A 14,229-nucleotide genomic window follows, 5' to 3' on the forward strand; every position below is an offset into this window, starting at 1 on the left:
AATTTTCATTTACGAGTCATGCAATTGGCTGGCTACTTGCCTGCTTGGTCGGAAAAACTTTGAAAAGCGGCCTTCGCGGTCAACATTTCACGACTTGCAAAATACCCTCTCTTTTCTATATAAAAAACACTAATAAAAATAAAAACCAAAAAAAAAAATAAATGATAAAACCAAAGCAAGCTAAAAACACTTGATGTGCATCGAGAGCGACGGCTGAGAATTTCAAGGAAATAAAAGAAATTTTTAAAAAAAAGGAAGAATCTAAGAGATGAGAAACGTTAGCATTCCAATGTTCTACAAGGGCACGAAATTACAAACGGTAAAGCTCATAACGCAATGGCTTGTTCACCAGCGTTAAGAACAAACAAGAAACTGGTGATATCGCATACAATTATAATATGATTCATTTTTCGTAGCACTGTTTTTCTATTTCAGCTCCGTTTCACAGGGTCGAAGTTAGCGACGCCGATGACTGCTCCGACGAGGATGCCGAGCACAACTCCACCAGCCACAATGCTGAGCAGGAAGTTCTTGAGTGATGGTGAGACCCCTGGCTGGGCTGCCTCTGCCACGTCCGGTATCACCGTGGCTGCCGCCACCACCGCCGCTGTCAGACCGGCCACTGCCTTTTCCTTCACCGATGACGCCCGGACGCTCGCTCTAATCTTAGAAGCTGCAGCCCGGGCAGGGAGCCTCTTGAGTGGGTGGAAGAAGGCGTTGGAGCCGACAAGTGGCTTCCGGTGGTCCGCCGACGTTTGCGGTATCGCCACGGTGGCGGCGGAAATTGATGCCATCAGGAAGAGATTGCTACCTTTGTGTTATGGAAGGATGGTGAAGGAATTGGGTGTTTGATGCTTCGGTGCTGCCGATGGAGAGAGGAGAATGGAGATAGAAGGGAAGAAAGATAGGTGGGTGAAGGAGTTGAGAGCCGGGTGTCCTAGATACGACCCTACGTGGACGCATTTGGTTGTAGCTGCGGTGGATAAGGTTATCTTTATCTTGGGGAAGTGCTCGATTATTCTGTGGAATGAATCGGTTGTGAGACCCATGTTTGTGATCCATTGCATTACGTGGTTCTTTTCTTTATATGAATTTGATATTTTTTAACCTACTCCTTGTTTGTATTCTGACGATCCTTTATCGGGGGTGCATGTTTCTTTTTAAGTCCGTTTAATTAGAGTAATTTTTGAAAATTATTTATTTAAAAAAATAATTATAAAACAAATAATTTTTATTATATTTGATTGATAAAAAAATTATTCTAAAAAATAATATTAAAAGAAATTATCGATTGGAGATAAATCTATACAGAAATATAATTAAATTTATAAATATATTTTTAGATATAAAATAATTTTTTAATATTAAAATAATACTATCATCTTTAATTAATTTTTATATATTAACTATAATTACATAATTTTTTACGTAATATCATCTTTATCTTAATTTCTTTACAAAAAATATTTTTTTAATAAATTTAAAAAAATATAAAAATAAATTTAATAATTATTTATCTAATTTTATTAAAAATATTTTGTCAAGTATGGATTATTATCACTTCAAAATTTATTAAATATCAATAATATCAATACATCTTTAATATTTATTTTATCTTTTCTCTTCAAAAAATAAACATAAAATTCATCAATTTTTTTACTATCTTTTCTTTTTATTTATCAGAGATCAAACATGATAATCATCCCTCTCTTTCATTTTTCAGACCAGACATGGTAACCAAACAGACCCCTAAGAAATTTGGATGCATCGCAACTATGCAAGGCTCTAAAGGGAACACATCAGCCCTTTTTTTCTCCAGGATTTGATGCTTTGTTCTGCTGTAGTGTTTATAGGAATCAACCGTGTCATAGCCTTACTAATTTGTCTTTCTGAATTGTATAACAGCAATCAGCAACATTGGCGGTGAAAGCGATCATTAATTCCAGACAGCACAGAAACAAGGACCAGCGTATCTGATGTTCTTCACGACCAAAATAGCTGGTTTGATACCAAAGCATCAAATATATGCACCCGAGTGCAATATCACAACTCATCATTTTCAACATTCTTGTAATTACATAACCTGGTTCTTATACAAATAATAGCAGGGTCACGTGACAAGAACTTGATGGAAAAGTAAGAAGAAACTCCAAAGGAACAAATTCCTCTTTCAAGAGTCCGGAACATTCAGCTTCTCAAAGAGCTCAGGGAGATGTGCGTTGGTCAGCTTGGTCCTTCGGCTAATCTCGCGTCTCTTCTTAGGTTTGGGCTTCGAGGTGATGCCATGGACTTGGGCCATGGCCCGTCTCTTGGCTGTATTGGTCGCAGGCTTCATGCCATTCTTCTGCAGCTCCTTCTCAATATCAACCATGTCACGTGGTAATTCAATCCCCCGGAACAGCTGCTTCAGATCATCATCCACCTTTATCGTCACCTTTGGGTCATTAGGGTATACAATGTCCTCCTGCGAGTCCATGTTGGACAAAAGCCAAACTTGACCCGCTGCCTTCAAGGCCTGTAGATAGCTAAATCTTAGTTATTCTTTGAAGTTTAAAGAATCATCGCTTATCGGAACATTCTTCTGAATATTATGAGAGGTTGAACCTAATCCTGCTCAGAGGCACTGTCCAATTCAAAGAGGCGCAGCAAAAATTTCTTTTAGTACGTTGTCTCATTTAGTTACTCATCATAGAGGACAAAGTGTAACAAGGCCGGACGCTTCTTCTATTTATCTTTATGGTGAATTTCGCATAAGTTTCTGATACTAGTCAGGTTCTCAAACATCAAAATAACCAGGTTCACTAATTTGTATACCTGAGGAAATATAGAACTTGGAGAAACAAACATAAGCATAACATATGTTTCAGATGACAAAAGAAAGAAAACAATATAAAATAAAACCAAACAAGCAAAGTAAAACTGGAACAGAATTGAGATCAAGTTAACCACAGGTTGCAATATCTTCTCAATCTTTCCATACAGCTTTCTCATCTAGGAGTTCTGCTCTATAGCCAACCCATATTTGATGAAATTGCTTGGATAACAATGATGACAAAGGACTCATCCTTCTTTAGATCATCCAAATAAATAAGGACACGTAGTTTCAATCAGCACTTGAGCAAAACGATCAAAACCATAGATCATTTATTGCTTTTGTTGTCCTCAGATTTAAGCCATATTTATATGCCAAATCTCAAACAATTTGTTATCGTTCAGTATTTACAAGGAAAGGCCACTGAGCATAAGATTTGTGATGTAGAATTCACATAAAGGAAATAGAATGCTGCGCTTATTAGGGGCACATGCATCGATATCATATACAAGCAGCAGGGTTTAAAAAATTACCTGGAGATCCTCCATCACAGACGGGTATGCATCCTTGACATCCACAACAGGAAGGCCTTCAGGAAACTTCCTTATCAGAGAAAGCAATTGGTCTTTTCCTTTCAGATCATGTTTAGACTGTACAAGATTAAAAGAGAAATTATATCGGTTCACGGAAGCTCCTCAAGTTTATTAATAATGAATTTATGTAACAAGAACACAAAGGAACAACCAATCTGCATGCACATTGCATTTTGTTTAGTTCAGAATGTAATGCACTCTACAACTGTTCTCCCACAGGATCCTGAAATGCAACAGTAGGTAGAGGTAGGCACAATATAGCATATAGTTATTGCATAAATGAAAATAAATTCTGGTGGTATGACACTGGTATGTCACCAGCATATGATATCAAGCCATTTAAGAGTTCAGACAGTTATTATGCAAAGCATAAGATCAAGCCACCTGAACAATTCTTCTAAGCCATTACCGGTTCATTTTTAAGCATTTTAATATAAACGAAAGAACTATATATTTATAAGATTAGCTACTCATAAGAGAATCACTTAGCAATTTGACGAGGCCTGTGAATTAGGCTGTAATCTATCGGATGGTCCAGATCACTGGACCATGGCACGATCAGACTCCATGATGGAAAACTAAGCCTAAATGCAGCACTATTCTCAAATTCATGGACATGAGCATGCAATATGCCAAAAACAAAAAAAAAGGAAAAGAAAAGAAAAAAATAAAAATAAGAAAAAAGAAGAGAGGGGGTGGAGAATTCAGTGCTGAAAAGGTCTCAAGAAAACAATAAGAATCTATTCGTACACACAGATTGGGAATCTAGTGCAAGAAGGCAACCTTGTAAGCAAAACGCTTCCCATCATAATTCACTTTATGATTATTCCTCAAACTGTCAAAGACTGCCTTATTTGCATTTATGTCAACATAGCATGCTTCATTTATCTCTTCTGGCGTGAGGGCTTGTCTTGTCTGCAAAAGTCGAAAGAGAATGTATATATATTAGTACATGCAAGAGAGAGAAAATCAAGAATTGATATAACAAATGTTCTAACAACAACCCCTAACATGAAAAGATGATATCAATGTCACTGGTGTTTCATTGTTCCAGCTACTGTTACAATCAGAAGCAAGGAATATTCCAAGTTGGCCCAACTGAAGCTTTAAAGCAGAAGCAGGCAGCCCATTTCATGTTTCCTAAAAGAAATCTAATTTGCTATTTTTTCTTTATTCAACTTTAAAACCTTTAGTATGTCATAGATTTACAACAAAAAAAAAAAAAGAGGCTATGCTTTAAGTCCCTCGCAAGATATATGTCATACTGTTGCAGGCAGCCATCTTGGTGCTTAGATAAGAAATAAGCTGCCTAAGAATTGACCACCAGATTAGACTAAGCAGCCCTTTGGATGTTCAAAAAGGATAAATTAAGAAAGATTTAGCATTATAATTATAAAATTGACTATTAATTAAGACATGACATTAGTTTTTAACTGTGTATTATCATAGCTCATGTATTAAACCATGACTAATGCACTTGACAATAGTAATGGATGCATACTTGCATAGGTACATGTGTGAATAATATTATATGTTTGAGTAATACAAATATCTAACAACAATACGATATACAGCAGGGTATGGCTTTCATCTTTCTATTCTTCTACCACTTCTTCCTTTCAGTAGTTAAAATTTTTGCCTCTCCTTTTCTTTTCTTCTTCACCACCTTCTGATTTCCTCTTGCTTTTCTCATTTCTTCTCTTCTCAGTTTCCTTTTTGCCTCTTACTTCTGTTCCTCTTCATCATTCCTTTTTCTTTCTTTCTTTATTTCTTCTCTACAATTAGAACAAACATGCACTTTCTCCCATTTGGGGATTTTCTATTTGTTTTATCCTTCTAACTCTTCTCCCTCACCTTCATCCTATGAATTTTTCTTTTCAAATTTCCCCTTTACTTTGCTCTTTAGTTTCTTCTCCTTTCCACCCTACATCACGGTCTTCTTCCACATATTGCTTATTGCCTTTCTTCCTCTCCTATTTTATCTCTTGTTTCCATATGATGATTATGCTTGTTGCGCATAAACTCAATAAATGTGTAATTTTTGCCTTCATCAATTTGAGTTACTATAGTGAACAAAATTCATTTATCAAAATAAAAAAATAATGACAGTACAGGTTTTATGCAGCTATTTTCCCTTGTTAAGATTTATGAGGTTTAGAATAAACTTTAAGTAGATAATCAATTAATAAAGCACCATTTAGTAAAATTCAATGTGTGTGGTTTTGTCTCCGATCGCTCCATAATCATGATATCTAATTGTTGCATAGGAAGTAACAATACTTAAATTCTTAGAAAGTCATAAATGTGAGTTCTCTCTTGAATTTCTTGGTGGACCATGTGTCATAGTTAATAGGCCCTAAACAAGCAAGCCAAGTTGCCAAAGTGGCACAGCACAGCTCATAGTACGAAGGGCCCCAACTCATTGTATGAAAGGTGTATCCAGGCTGAGCCCAAGCTCGACAGTAGATGTTTCAGCCTGGTTGTTAAAGTGAGCTCAAATGACCTCGTCATCCAGCCAAGCCCAAGCGAACATTTATGTTGCAAGCTCCAAGTGTTAAGGCTTGGGTCATTTATAAGTTTCAATGAAGTTCAAGCTCGGGTTGTTTCCTAATTCAACAAGCTCAATCAAGACTATTATCAAGCCAAGCTCCAGCTGTTCATGAACATCTAGATATGTTTGCAGCCCTGGTACTCAAAGTATTCTATCTTCCACAACAGTGTATGACAAGAAGATATTTTGTGTTGACCTATAAGCGTATTATTTCACCTTTATCTTGTACAAATATCTTCTTGATGGAAGTTGATGTAGTGTAATGATCAAGATATACATTTACTTAGTTTTCATTTTATTCAATCACGGACACAGAAGCTTGTTTCAGTAGGCACTCTACAGAGGTGCCTTGCTTCAAAGGTCCCTTTGGCTTAGTGACCATATAAGCAATTAAATTATGTGGGCAGCCTAGTGCGTAATGCTTTCACCATTCCAAGTCTATGGAGAGTCAGATGTATGCAGCTTTACCCTCACATAAATTGAGGCTATTTCTATATTTCTACAACCTCCAGATCACAATGGAGCAACTTTACCGCCGTGCCAAAGCTCATCCTCATCTAAAACTATTTTTTGCATTGTCTTTGTCATCAAAGTTTCTTATTCAACCCAGTCTACATTTCAATCACATTATGCATAAATTTTATCAGCTATTTTTCCTTTTATTATAGTAAACTTTGGGATACTGAAGTCACCATAGTTTCATGATACCTGTGTTGAACCATTAATAAGTTCATGAACGGATGCATTGATAAAAAGAAAGCAAGATCTTCAACAGATTTCCATGACTTTCAAAAGTATGCTTTTTATGGAACTAGCAGGTAAATGCATAAAACTGAATAGCTGACCAGCTGGCAGTCTATCTCTGCATGTCAAGATAGTGTCAGGCCCATACCTCTAAAAGTAGATCAATAACACGTTTAATTTGTGCACCAACAGGTGACTTTCTAATGGCATTGATGTGCTGCAGCCTTTCTGTGTCATTTGAAAATTTAATTGCAGTAGGTGCTTTTGAAGGAGCTGAAGAACTTGAAGGTGCTGTTTTCTGTGGTTGGGGGGGTTTTGAAGATTGTGCTCGGGCTGCTATGTTGGTGAGAGTCGACTGACATTTCTCTTGCTGTTGCTTAAATTTATTCAAGCTTTCCTGCAATGACATCTGGGAAATCGGCAAACATAAACTCAGTTGACAAGAAACTAGGGGGAAAAAATTATAAGCATCTTAACTCAGAAAGAAGATTTTCATTTTCCAATTCTTTGCTTCCAAAGAAATTACAATATTATTATCCATTGGGTATACAACAACAAATTCAGTGGAAACTATATGCAAATCATCTCGATTTTCTTCTCTAAAACGAGTTAGGAGATGCTTTCCATCACCTAGAACAGCCATAGCATAATGAACCACCAAATCCAGCAATCCTGATACTATAGATAGCTGAACTTGTTTTAGTTCAATGCAACTCACTTAAGCCTTAATCCCAAACTAGTTGGGGTCACCTAAATGAATCCTTTTACTTCATTCTGCTCAGCTTAGGGCCAAACTTTCTAAAAGATGTAAACACAGGTCCTTCCTTACCACTTCATCCCATGTGATTTTCAGCTAAACTTGTTCCGGTTACATCCTATAAATCTAAACAGCTTCATAGCATAAAATGATAGCATCTTTTCATCAATTTTGATATGAACCCCGCGAGATTCAAGAACCTGGGTTCCATTATCAGATGAATTTCCCTTCATTTCCCATATTTACTGGATTCAGAACATTGGAAAAGCACTATCAAGAGAAAAGTGCAATCACTTTAGCATTATCCCCGAATATTATGTATAAAAGCTAAACAGTAGTATTAAATTCCAAAAGAATTGCAGTTCTTCGATGACTAGGAATGGAATTCTGGGATAAAGGATCAATGGAGGCAAAAGATCTGCTGCGATCCAAAAGAAAACAAAACCACATCCCTCTACCTCTTCTCCTCCCCCTCCTATGATTCTCCGCCCTCCGCCCGTTCTCATCCACAGAGGCAGGGATGGACGGTGGTGGTGGTGGTCTGGCGGCGGCGGAGAGGAACGAGAAGGGAGAACGAGGGGATGAGACGTCCCATGCCCGAGAGAGAGAGAGAGAGAGAGAGAGAGAGAGAGAGAGAGGTAGGGAGAGGGATTACCGGTGTTCGAAAGAAGGGTGGCCGACGGTGGCGGGGAGGAGGGAGAGCGGTCAGGGACGGCGAGGGTAGGCGGTGATGATGGAGGTTCTCTCCCGTGCCCTAGTAGAAGAAATTCGAGGAAAAGAACCGGAGAAAAGAGGGGGAGAGCGAATTAGAGACCTCGGGCGGATACCGATAACAAAACATAAATATATATATATATATATATATAAAGAAAATAAAAACGCAGGGGAGTTTCTAAATCATATTACGATCATGCCACCACGCAGATAATCTTATAAATGGACGGCTCTCACTTTTTTACTTTATATATATATATATATAATAAAAAATTTAATAAAAAAATCTCTCTATAATTAATCAATTATATATATATATATATATATATATTAAATTTTTTTATTTTTTTATTTTTTAGGAGAAGGCAACCACTGGTGTAGAGGATTGGCCGCCACTGCTGGTTTGGCAATTGAATGTTTTTCTGGATAACAAGCAAGTTAATCTTTCCATGATTGAGACCCTAATAAGATGAGGATTTGAGAAGGATTTTACTTGTAACACTAGACATGAAGCAGTATTTATGTGACATGTATAAATTATTATTAGAAATTATATAATTTAAATATTTAAATATGATTAAATAGATGAAGGTAGAGATTTTATAAATGATTTGTATTATGACATTCAATGTAGTTGAGTTTGATTCCTGCAATTAGATTTAAACCAACCAATCTCGCTGCAGCTATGTGGATTACATAGGCCCTTGACTTCATTGGGTTTTCTTCCTTTTTTTTTTTTTTTTTTGATAAAGAAAATTCAAATACAATTGTTGTGGGTGTGCTCCCACAGGTGCCTTTTGGCTCCCAAAAATTTCTGGAAGGCGGGATTTAGAAACTCTGACATAATTATCTAAGTTTACTAGGTTGGTAAGAAACTTTTAACTCCAAATGGGTTGGATGTTCTAAAAATCCAACAGCCTTCAATCTAATGAACTCAACCAACATATATCTTAAATCAACTTTTGGTTATAAAATTAGATCTTTTCCACCACAACACCCTGTATGAAGATTGTGATGCAATTTTATAAAATAGTATTGATATACACAAATTCTATGCCTGAAATTTATTCAGATTGTATGACATACTCGTATGAAGCTCTATATGACCAGAATGGTTTTGAACCACATCTCAGAATACGCAAAATTTTATAGAGCCAACACGTTCGGGGGATTAATAATGCATCCAATGGGGAATTCCTGAACGTGGATAAGAAAAGAGAATGCATCTTTGCAATCCAGGATAAATTTAAACTTCCTACCTGCTAAATTCATCCTTTAATTTTCTTAGAAGTTGGCCTCTATTCCTTTTTTGAGTCATGTCTACCATGAAGCAGATCTTCTATTTTGAACATGTGTGCAAATCTTCCTATTGGATGAGGAAGCATGAATCATGACAACTTTGTAATAATGGATTTCTGCAATCAATTACGATAATCCAAATTCACTAAGGAAGGTTAGAGAATTATGGTAATAAAGACTTGATACTTAAAACATCAGAATTGAAGATAAAACATGCTAATATTTTAAAAAAGATCCCACTAGTAAAGAAAATAGGAAGATAAGTGAATTATAAGAAATCAAATGATACATTCTTCAAAATTGGACCCAAAGATGAAAGCAACAAACTATAAGAAATCAAATAATGATATATATTATTGCTACCAATTTTTTTGTCGTCTATTTGCTGGAAACGAGCATCTGTAAAATAAAATCCGCACCGCCGAAGTTGTCTCCGACGGAGATCCTCCGATGCTTAAGCCAGAAAGGAAATTAATCCCCATATATTACACCACGGTATCAGTGGAATAATCATCCGTGACGGTTATGATATATTTGAATGAGTCGGTCGACTGTGCATCGAAAGTCGGTTGTCGGTTAGTAACTCTGAAATACCGACGGTCGAAGTAGTTTATTGTCTGTAGAGTCCGAACATCGGTCGCTTATCGATCTTGATTCGATGAGGGGTGTTTGGTTGGTCGGTCGAGAGTAGCGTCAGCCTGCTCAGCCGACATATAGTCGGTAATCGCTTCCAGGATTGTCTTTTCGTTTGGTGGGTCAGAGTCGGGTATCGGTCGATGTGTGCCAGAGATCGGTCAGTTTATGAAAGTCGGTCGGTTTACTCCAACAGTTGCCCCCCCACTCCCAAGTCCGATGGTGAATCATCGCGTGCGTCGTCATGTGGTTAATTGCCTTGGACGAAAAGAGTTGTTGTCTGTCATGTCGAATCCCGGCTCTGACACCATTTTTGTTGGAGTACGGTCGAACAGTCATTTTGTCGCTTTCGAATCGTCGTATTGGCAGGAGAATCTGGTGTCAAGCGTCGCGGGATTTAATTCTGGCATGTAGATTTTCGCCATGTGTCAGGGTGCTATTGGGTCGGAGGCGTTCACACAGATAGGGATGGCATGGTTCAATCTGGGGCAAGTGCGCCGAACCGTCGTCTGGTGATGGGTCCAGATACTACCACATATCGTCATCCAGTGTGTTCTCGATCTAACCACTTTCATCTGGGCCGTCAGGCATTCCTATATAAAGGGGCTACTGTCAGCCAGACACTCATCCCTCATTTCGTCCTTTCTGATGGGAAAGCTTTGTCAGAGAGCCGCTCTCGAGTAAAACTATTCCTTGTCATTTTTCAGAGCCTCCCAAATGGTTTTGATGGGTGAGGTTATTGCAGGGGGTGGTTGGTTAGAGATTCCGACCGATGGCTCCCTATCGGATCCGAAGATTTTTCTGCTATGTGGTTCGATTGTAAGTCCGTTTCGGAAGTGGAATTGTGCTTCGAACTGACGTCAGCTTTTCACCTCTGGTGCCGATGGTGGGGTCGACGATCCATTATCGTGTATTTCTCATCCCCATCTCAGCTACATGATCAAAGTCATTTTCGTCGGTGGATGAAAATCTGAAGCCCACTTCTAGCTCCAGTTGCCGATCGGGCTTCAGCAAGGAGGATGCGGTCGCTGATCGTATTTTTCATATAGAAGTGGATCAGGCTATTGGCGTGGTTGGTCGGGCGGTATGATCGGCCAACCATCTTCGTAGTCTGATCCGATTCGTATCATTCCCGAGTTGGAAGGCAAAGTTTGTTGGAGAAGCTGATTCAACAATTCTTCAGCGGAATGAAAGGCGGCGACGAAGATTAGTCGGTGTATCTCTTTTTTTTTTTTGTAAAGAAAGTTATAATCGGACTTCGATCTAATTTTGTACTTTCTTTTCTGATAATGAATGAAAATATTTTTCTTTAAGATATAGAATTTTTGTTTGCTGAAATGTCTGTGATGTTCGTTGGTGGAGTAATCTCCGAATGTAGATCATAGATCCGACCATTCCGTAGATTGTAAGGTCTACTGGTCGTATAGTTTCTAATGTATTTAGTTAGGATAACGATAGTAAGTCGTATATCCATTATCTGGATCTTGATCGGGTTCATACGTCGTGTTATCTGATCAATGGTGGCAAGATGAATATCTCTCGACTGGCCGTGGCCATGTTGGTATAATTCCAATCCGACCTTGATCATTTTGATATTTTGCCTTTCTTAGTTGGTATCAAGTCGACAAATTAGCCAGCCATTTGTACAGAAAGCTGACTATGGGGGCGGCACGGCTTTTGTGGAGGAAATCTACGTGACCGGCGCTAGCCTCCCGTTGAAGTAGATAGGTTGGTTTTGCAGTGGAATTGGGATGCAGTCGGTGGTCAGGCTGAAGGTTTCTGACTTCTTTGGAAAATCAGACTCCAAGCCGTGACATCGATGATCCGACCTCCACAACGAGGACCGGTATTTCATTAGAAGTCTGGTTTACGATTCTGAATCAAAACTGTATTTTCAAGTGCGTACAAGGATTACTGATAGTACAACTTTAGATTGTCGATGTTCCATGTTCGGAGAATAGCCGAACCTTCCAAGGTTTCGAGCCGATAGGCACCCGGTCTGTTTGTCTCTGATATCCTGTAGGGTCCTTCCCAGTTCGGAGATAGCTTTCCCTAATCTAGAGGTTTTAAAATTTCTGCTTTTTTCAGAAACAAGTCTCCTGGTCGAAAAACTTTCGGCTTGACTTTGACAATATAGTACCGAGCTATCTTCTGCCGGTACATGGCCATGCAAAGTTGAGCTTCGTGTCGGAGTTCTGGTAAGAGATCTAAGTCAGCCCTCTGACACTCGGAGTTATTCGATTCATTGTATTGCTCAACTCTTGTCGATGGTAACCCGATCTCGAGTGGGATCATTGCCTCCATTCCGTCGGCTAAGTTGAAAGGAGACTCTCCAGTCGGTATACAGAGAGTTGTCCGATACGTCCATAAGACTGGATATAGCTCTTCGATCCAAAGATCTTTAGCCTCATTCAATTGGGTCTTTAACCCGTGCAAGATTGTTCGGTTGGTCACCTCAACCTCTCCGTTTGATTGCGGGTGCCCGACTGATGTAAGCTTATGTATAATATAGAACTTCATACAGAATTCTCTGAAGTCCTGATTGTCGAATTATCATCCGTTGTCGATGATGATGGTATGCGACAGTCCAAATCTGTAGATGATGGATTTCTGGATGAAGTCTTTCATTTTATGTTCGGTGATTTGGGCCAGGGGTTTGGCTTCTACCCACTTGGTGAAATAGTCGATTGCGACCACTATGAATTTTCTTTGGCCAAACATCGGGGGAAAAGAACCAAATATATCGATTCCCCACTGAGCGAAAGGCCAGGGTTCAACGATGGACGTTAGCTGATTGGCGGGTTGATGCTGTATATTGGCATACTTCTAACATGGTTCGCACCTCCGGACCAAGTCAGCCGCATCCTTTTTTATGGTGGGTCAATAGTAACCTTGTCGCAAAATATTGTAGGCTAGGGACTTGCCCCCCAAGTGGCTTCCACAAATTCCTTCATGTACTTCTCTAAGTGCATAGTCGGCATCGTCGGTCCTAGGCACTTCAGTAAAGGAAGGGAGAATGATATTTTGTAGAGACAACCATCCATCATCACATACTGGGAAGCTGTCCATTGGGTTCGTTTTGCTTTCGCAGGGTCTTCAAGGAGGACTCCATCGGACAGATACCGGATGATCGGATCAATCCAACTAGGTTTGGCTGTTAGCTGCAACACTTTTTAATTCTTGTCGATGCTCGGTTGCTCAAGACACTCCAGAATGTTCGATCCAGCGAACTGTAAGCAGTCATTGCCAGTCTGAAAAGTGCATCAGCTCGAGCATTTTTGGTCCTAGGTATGTGGAATATCTCGAAGTATCTTAAATTCATCATGAGGTCTTTCACCTTTTGAAGGTATATTGTCTTGATCGGGTCCCGAGCTTTGAATTCGCTTTTGACTTGTCCCACAATCAGTTGAGAGTCGGTGAAGACTGTCAATCTTGAGCTCCTTAGCCATTTTCAAACCAGCTAAAGAGCTTTGTATTCGGCTTGGTTGTTTGAAGCTTTGAAGTCGAACCGAAGGGCGTACTCGATGACTATCCCTTTTGAGTTGGTGAGGATGAGGCCAGCTCTACTGCCTTGAGCATTCGATACCCCGTCGATATGCAGCACCTAGGTTGACCTTAGATCGGGCTCGGGGGTTGCACCCTCCTTCGTAGTTGCATCTTCCGACTCATTGTCGGTTATTGTACATTCTGCGATGAAGTCGGCTAGAACTTGTGTTTTCATGGACGGTCATGGTTGGTATTGTATGTCGAATTCGCCTAGCTTCACCTCCACTTCACCATTCATCCTGATGTATCAGGACGGTGCAAGATTGCTTTTAATGGTTGATCGATAAGGACCACAATGGAGTGTGCCTGGAAGTAAGGGCGAAGCCATTGCACCAATATAATCAGGGCGTAGATCATTTTCTTCGCTCTTGAATATCGGACTTCGACATTGTGAAGTACTTTGTTGGTGTAGTAGATGGGTCGGTGAATTCGATTTTCATCTTTTCGAACGAGTACCGAGCTAACCGCCTCTGTCGATGTCGTCAAGTAGAGATATAGTATTTCTACGATCTTTAGTTTTATGAGTAAAGGTGGAGAAGCCAAGTACTTCTTCAAGTCTTCGAAGACTTGTCGGCATTCA

The 14,229-nt window shown here is 39.2% G+C and overlaps 2 protein-coding genes across 2 annotated transcripts; both read right to left on the reverse strand.

Annotated features, from left to right (window-relative positions):
* Positions 1 to 262: 262 nt before the first annotated feature.
* Positions 263 to 991, reverse strand: LOC105056457 (uncharacterized). The gene has a single exon (XM_010938662.4). The coding sequence runs from the start codon at positions 792 to 794 to the stop codon at positions 432 to 434; it is 363 nt and encodes a 120-aa protein (XP_010936964.1). The 5' UTR covers positions 795 to 991; the 3' UTR covers positions 263 to 431.
* Positions 992 to 2,024: 1,033 nt separating this feature from the next.
* Positions 2,025 to 8,280, reverse strand: LOC105056458 (transcription initiation factor IIE subunit beta). The gene is made up of 5 exons (XM_073247814.1): positions 8,113 to 8,280; positions 6,849 to 7,109; positions 4,189 to 4,320; positions 3,346 to 3,462; positions 2,025 to 2,515 (listed from the first exon to the last, which is right to left on the reverse strand). The coding sequence occupies exons 2-5, from the start codon at positions 7,107 to 7,109 to the stop codon at positions 2,171 to 2,173; spliced, it is 855 nt and encodes a 284-aa protein (XP_073103915.1). The 5' UTR covers positions 8,113 to 8,280; the 3' UTR covers positions 2,025 to 2,170.
* Between the last annotated feature and the right edge of the window lie 5,949 nt (positions 8,281 to 14,229).

The sequence above is a fragment of the Elaeis guineensis genome, chromosome 13, assembly GCF_000442705.2.
Source record: "Elaeis guineensis isolate ETL-2024a chromosome 13, EG11, whole genome shotgun sequence".
In the NCBI taxonomy this organism is placed as follows: domain Eukaryota; kingdom Viridiplantae; phylum Streptophyta; class Magnoliopsida; order Arecales; family Arecaceae; genus Elaeis; species Elaeis guineensis.

Excerpts from the sequence above, each read along its gene's own strand:
- LOC105056457 (XM_010938662.4), bottom strand. The coding sequence starts at position 794 with ATGGCATCAATTTCCGCCGCCACCGTGGCGATACCGCAAACGTCGGCG.
- LOC105056458 (XM_073247814.1), bottom strand. The coding sequence starts at position 7,109 with ATGTCATTGCAGGAAAGCTTGAATAAATTTAAGCAACAGCAAGAGAAA. Across the intron at positions 4,321-6,848 it reads TTATTGATCTACTTTTAGAG|ACAAGACAAGCCCTCACGCC; the intron begins GTATGGGCCTGA and ends CGACTTTTGCAG. Across the intron at positions 3,463-4,188 it reads GGAAGCGTTTTGCTTACAAG|TCTAAACATGATCTGAAAGG; the intron begins GTTGCCTTCTTG and ends AATCTTGTACAG.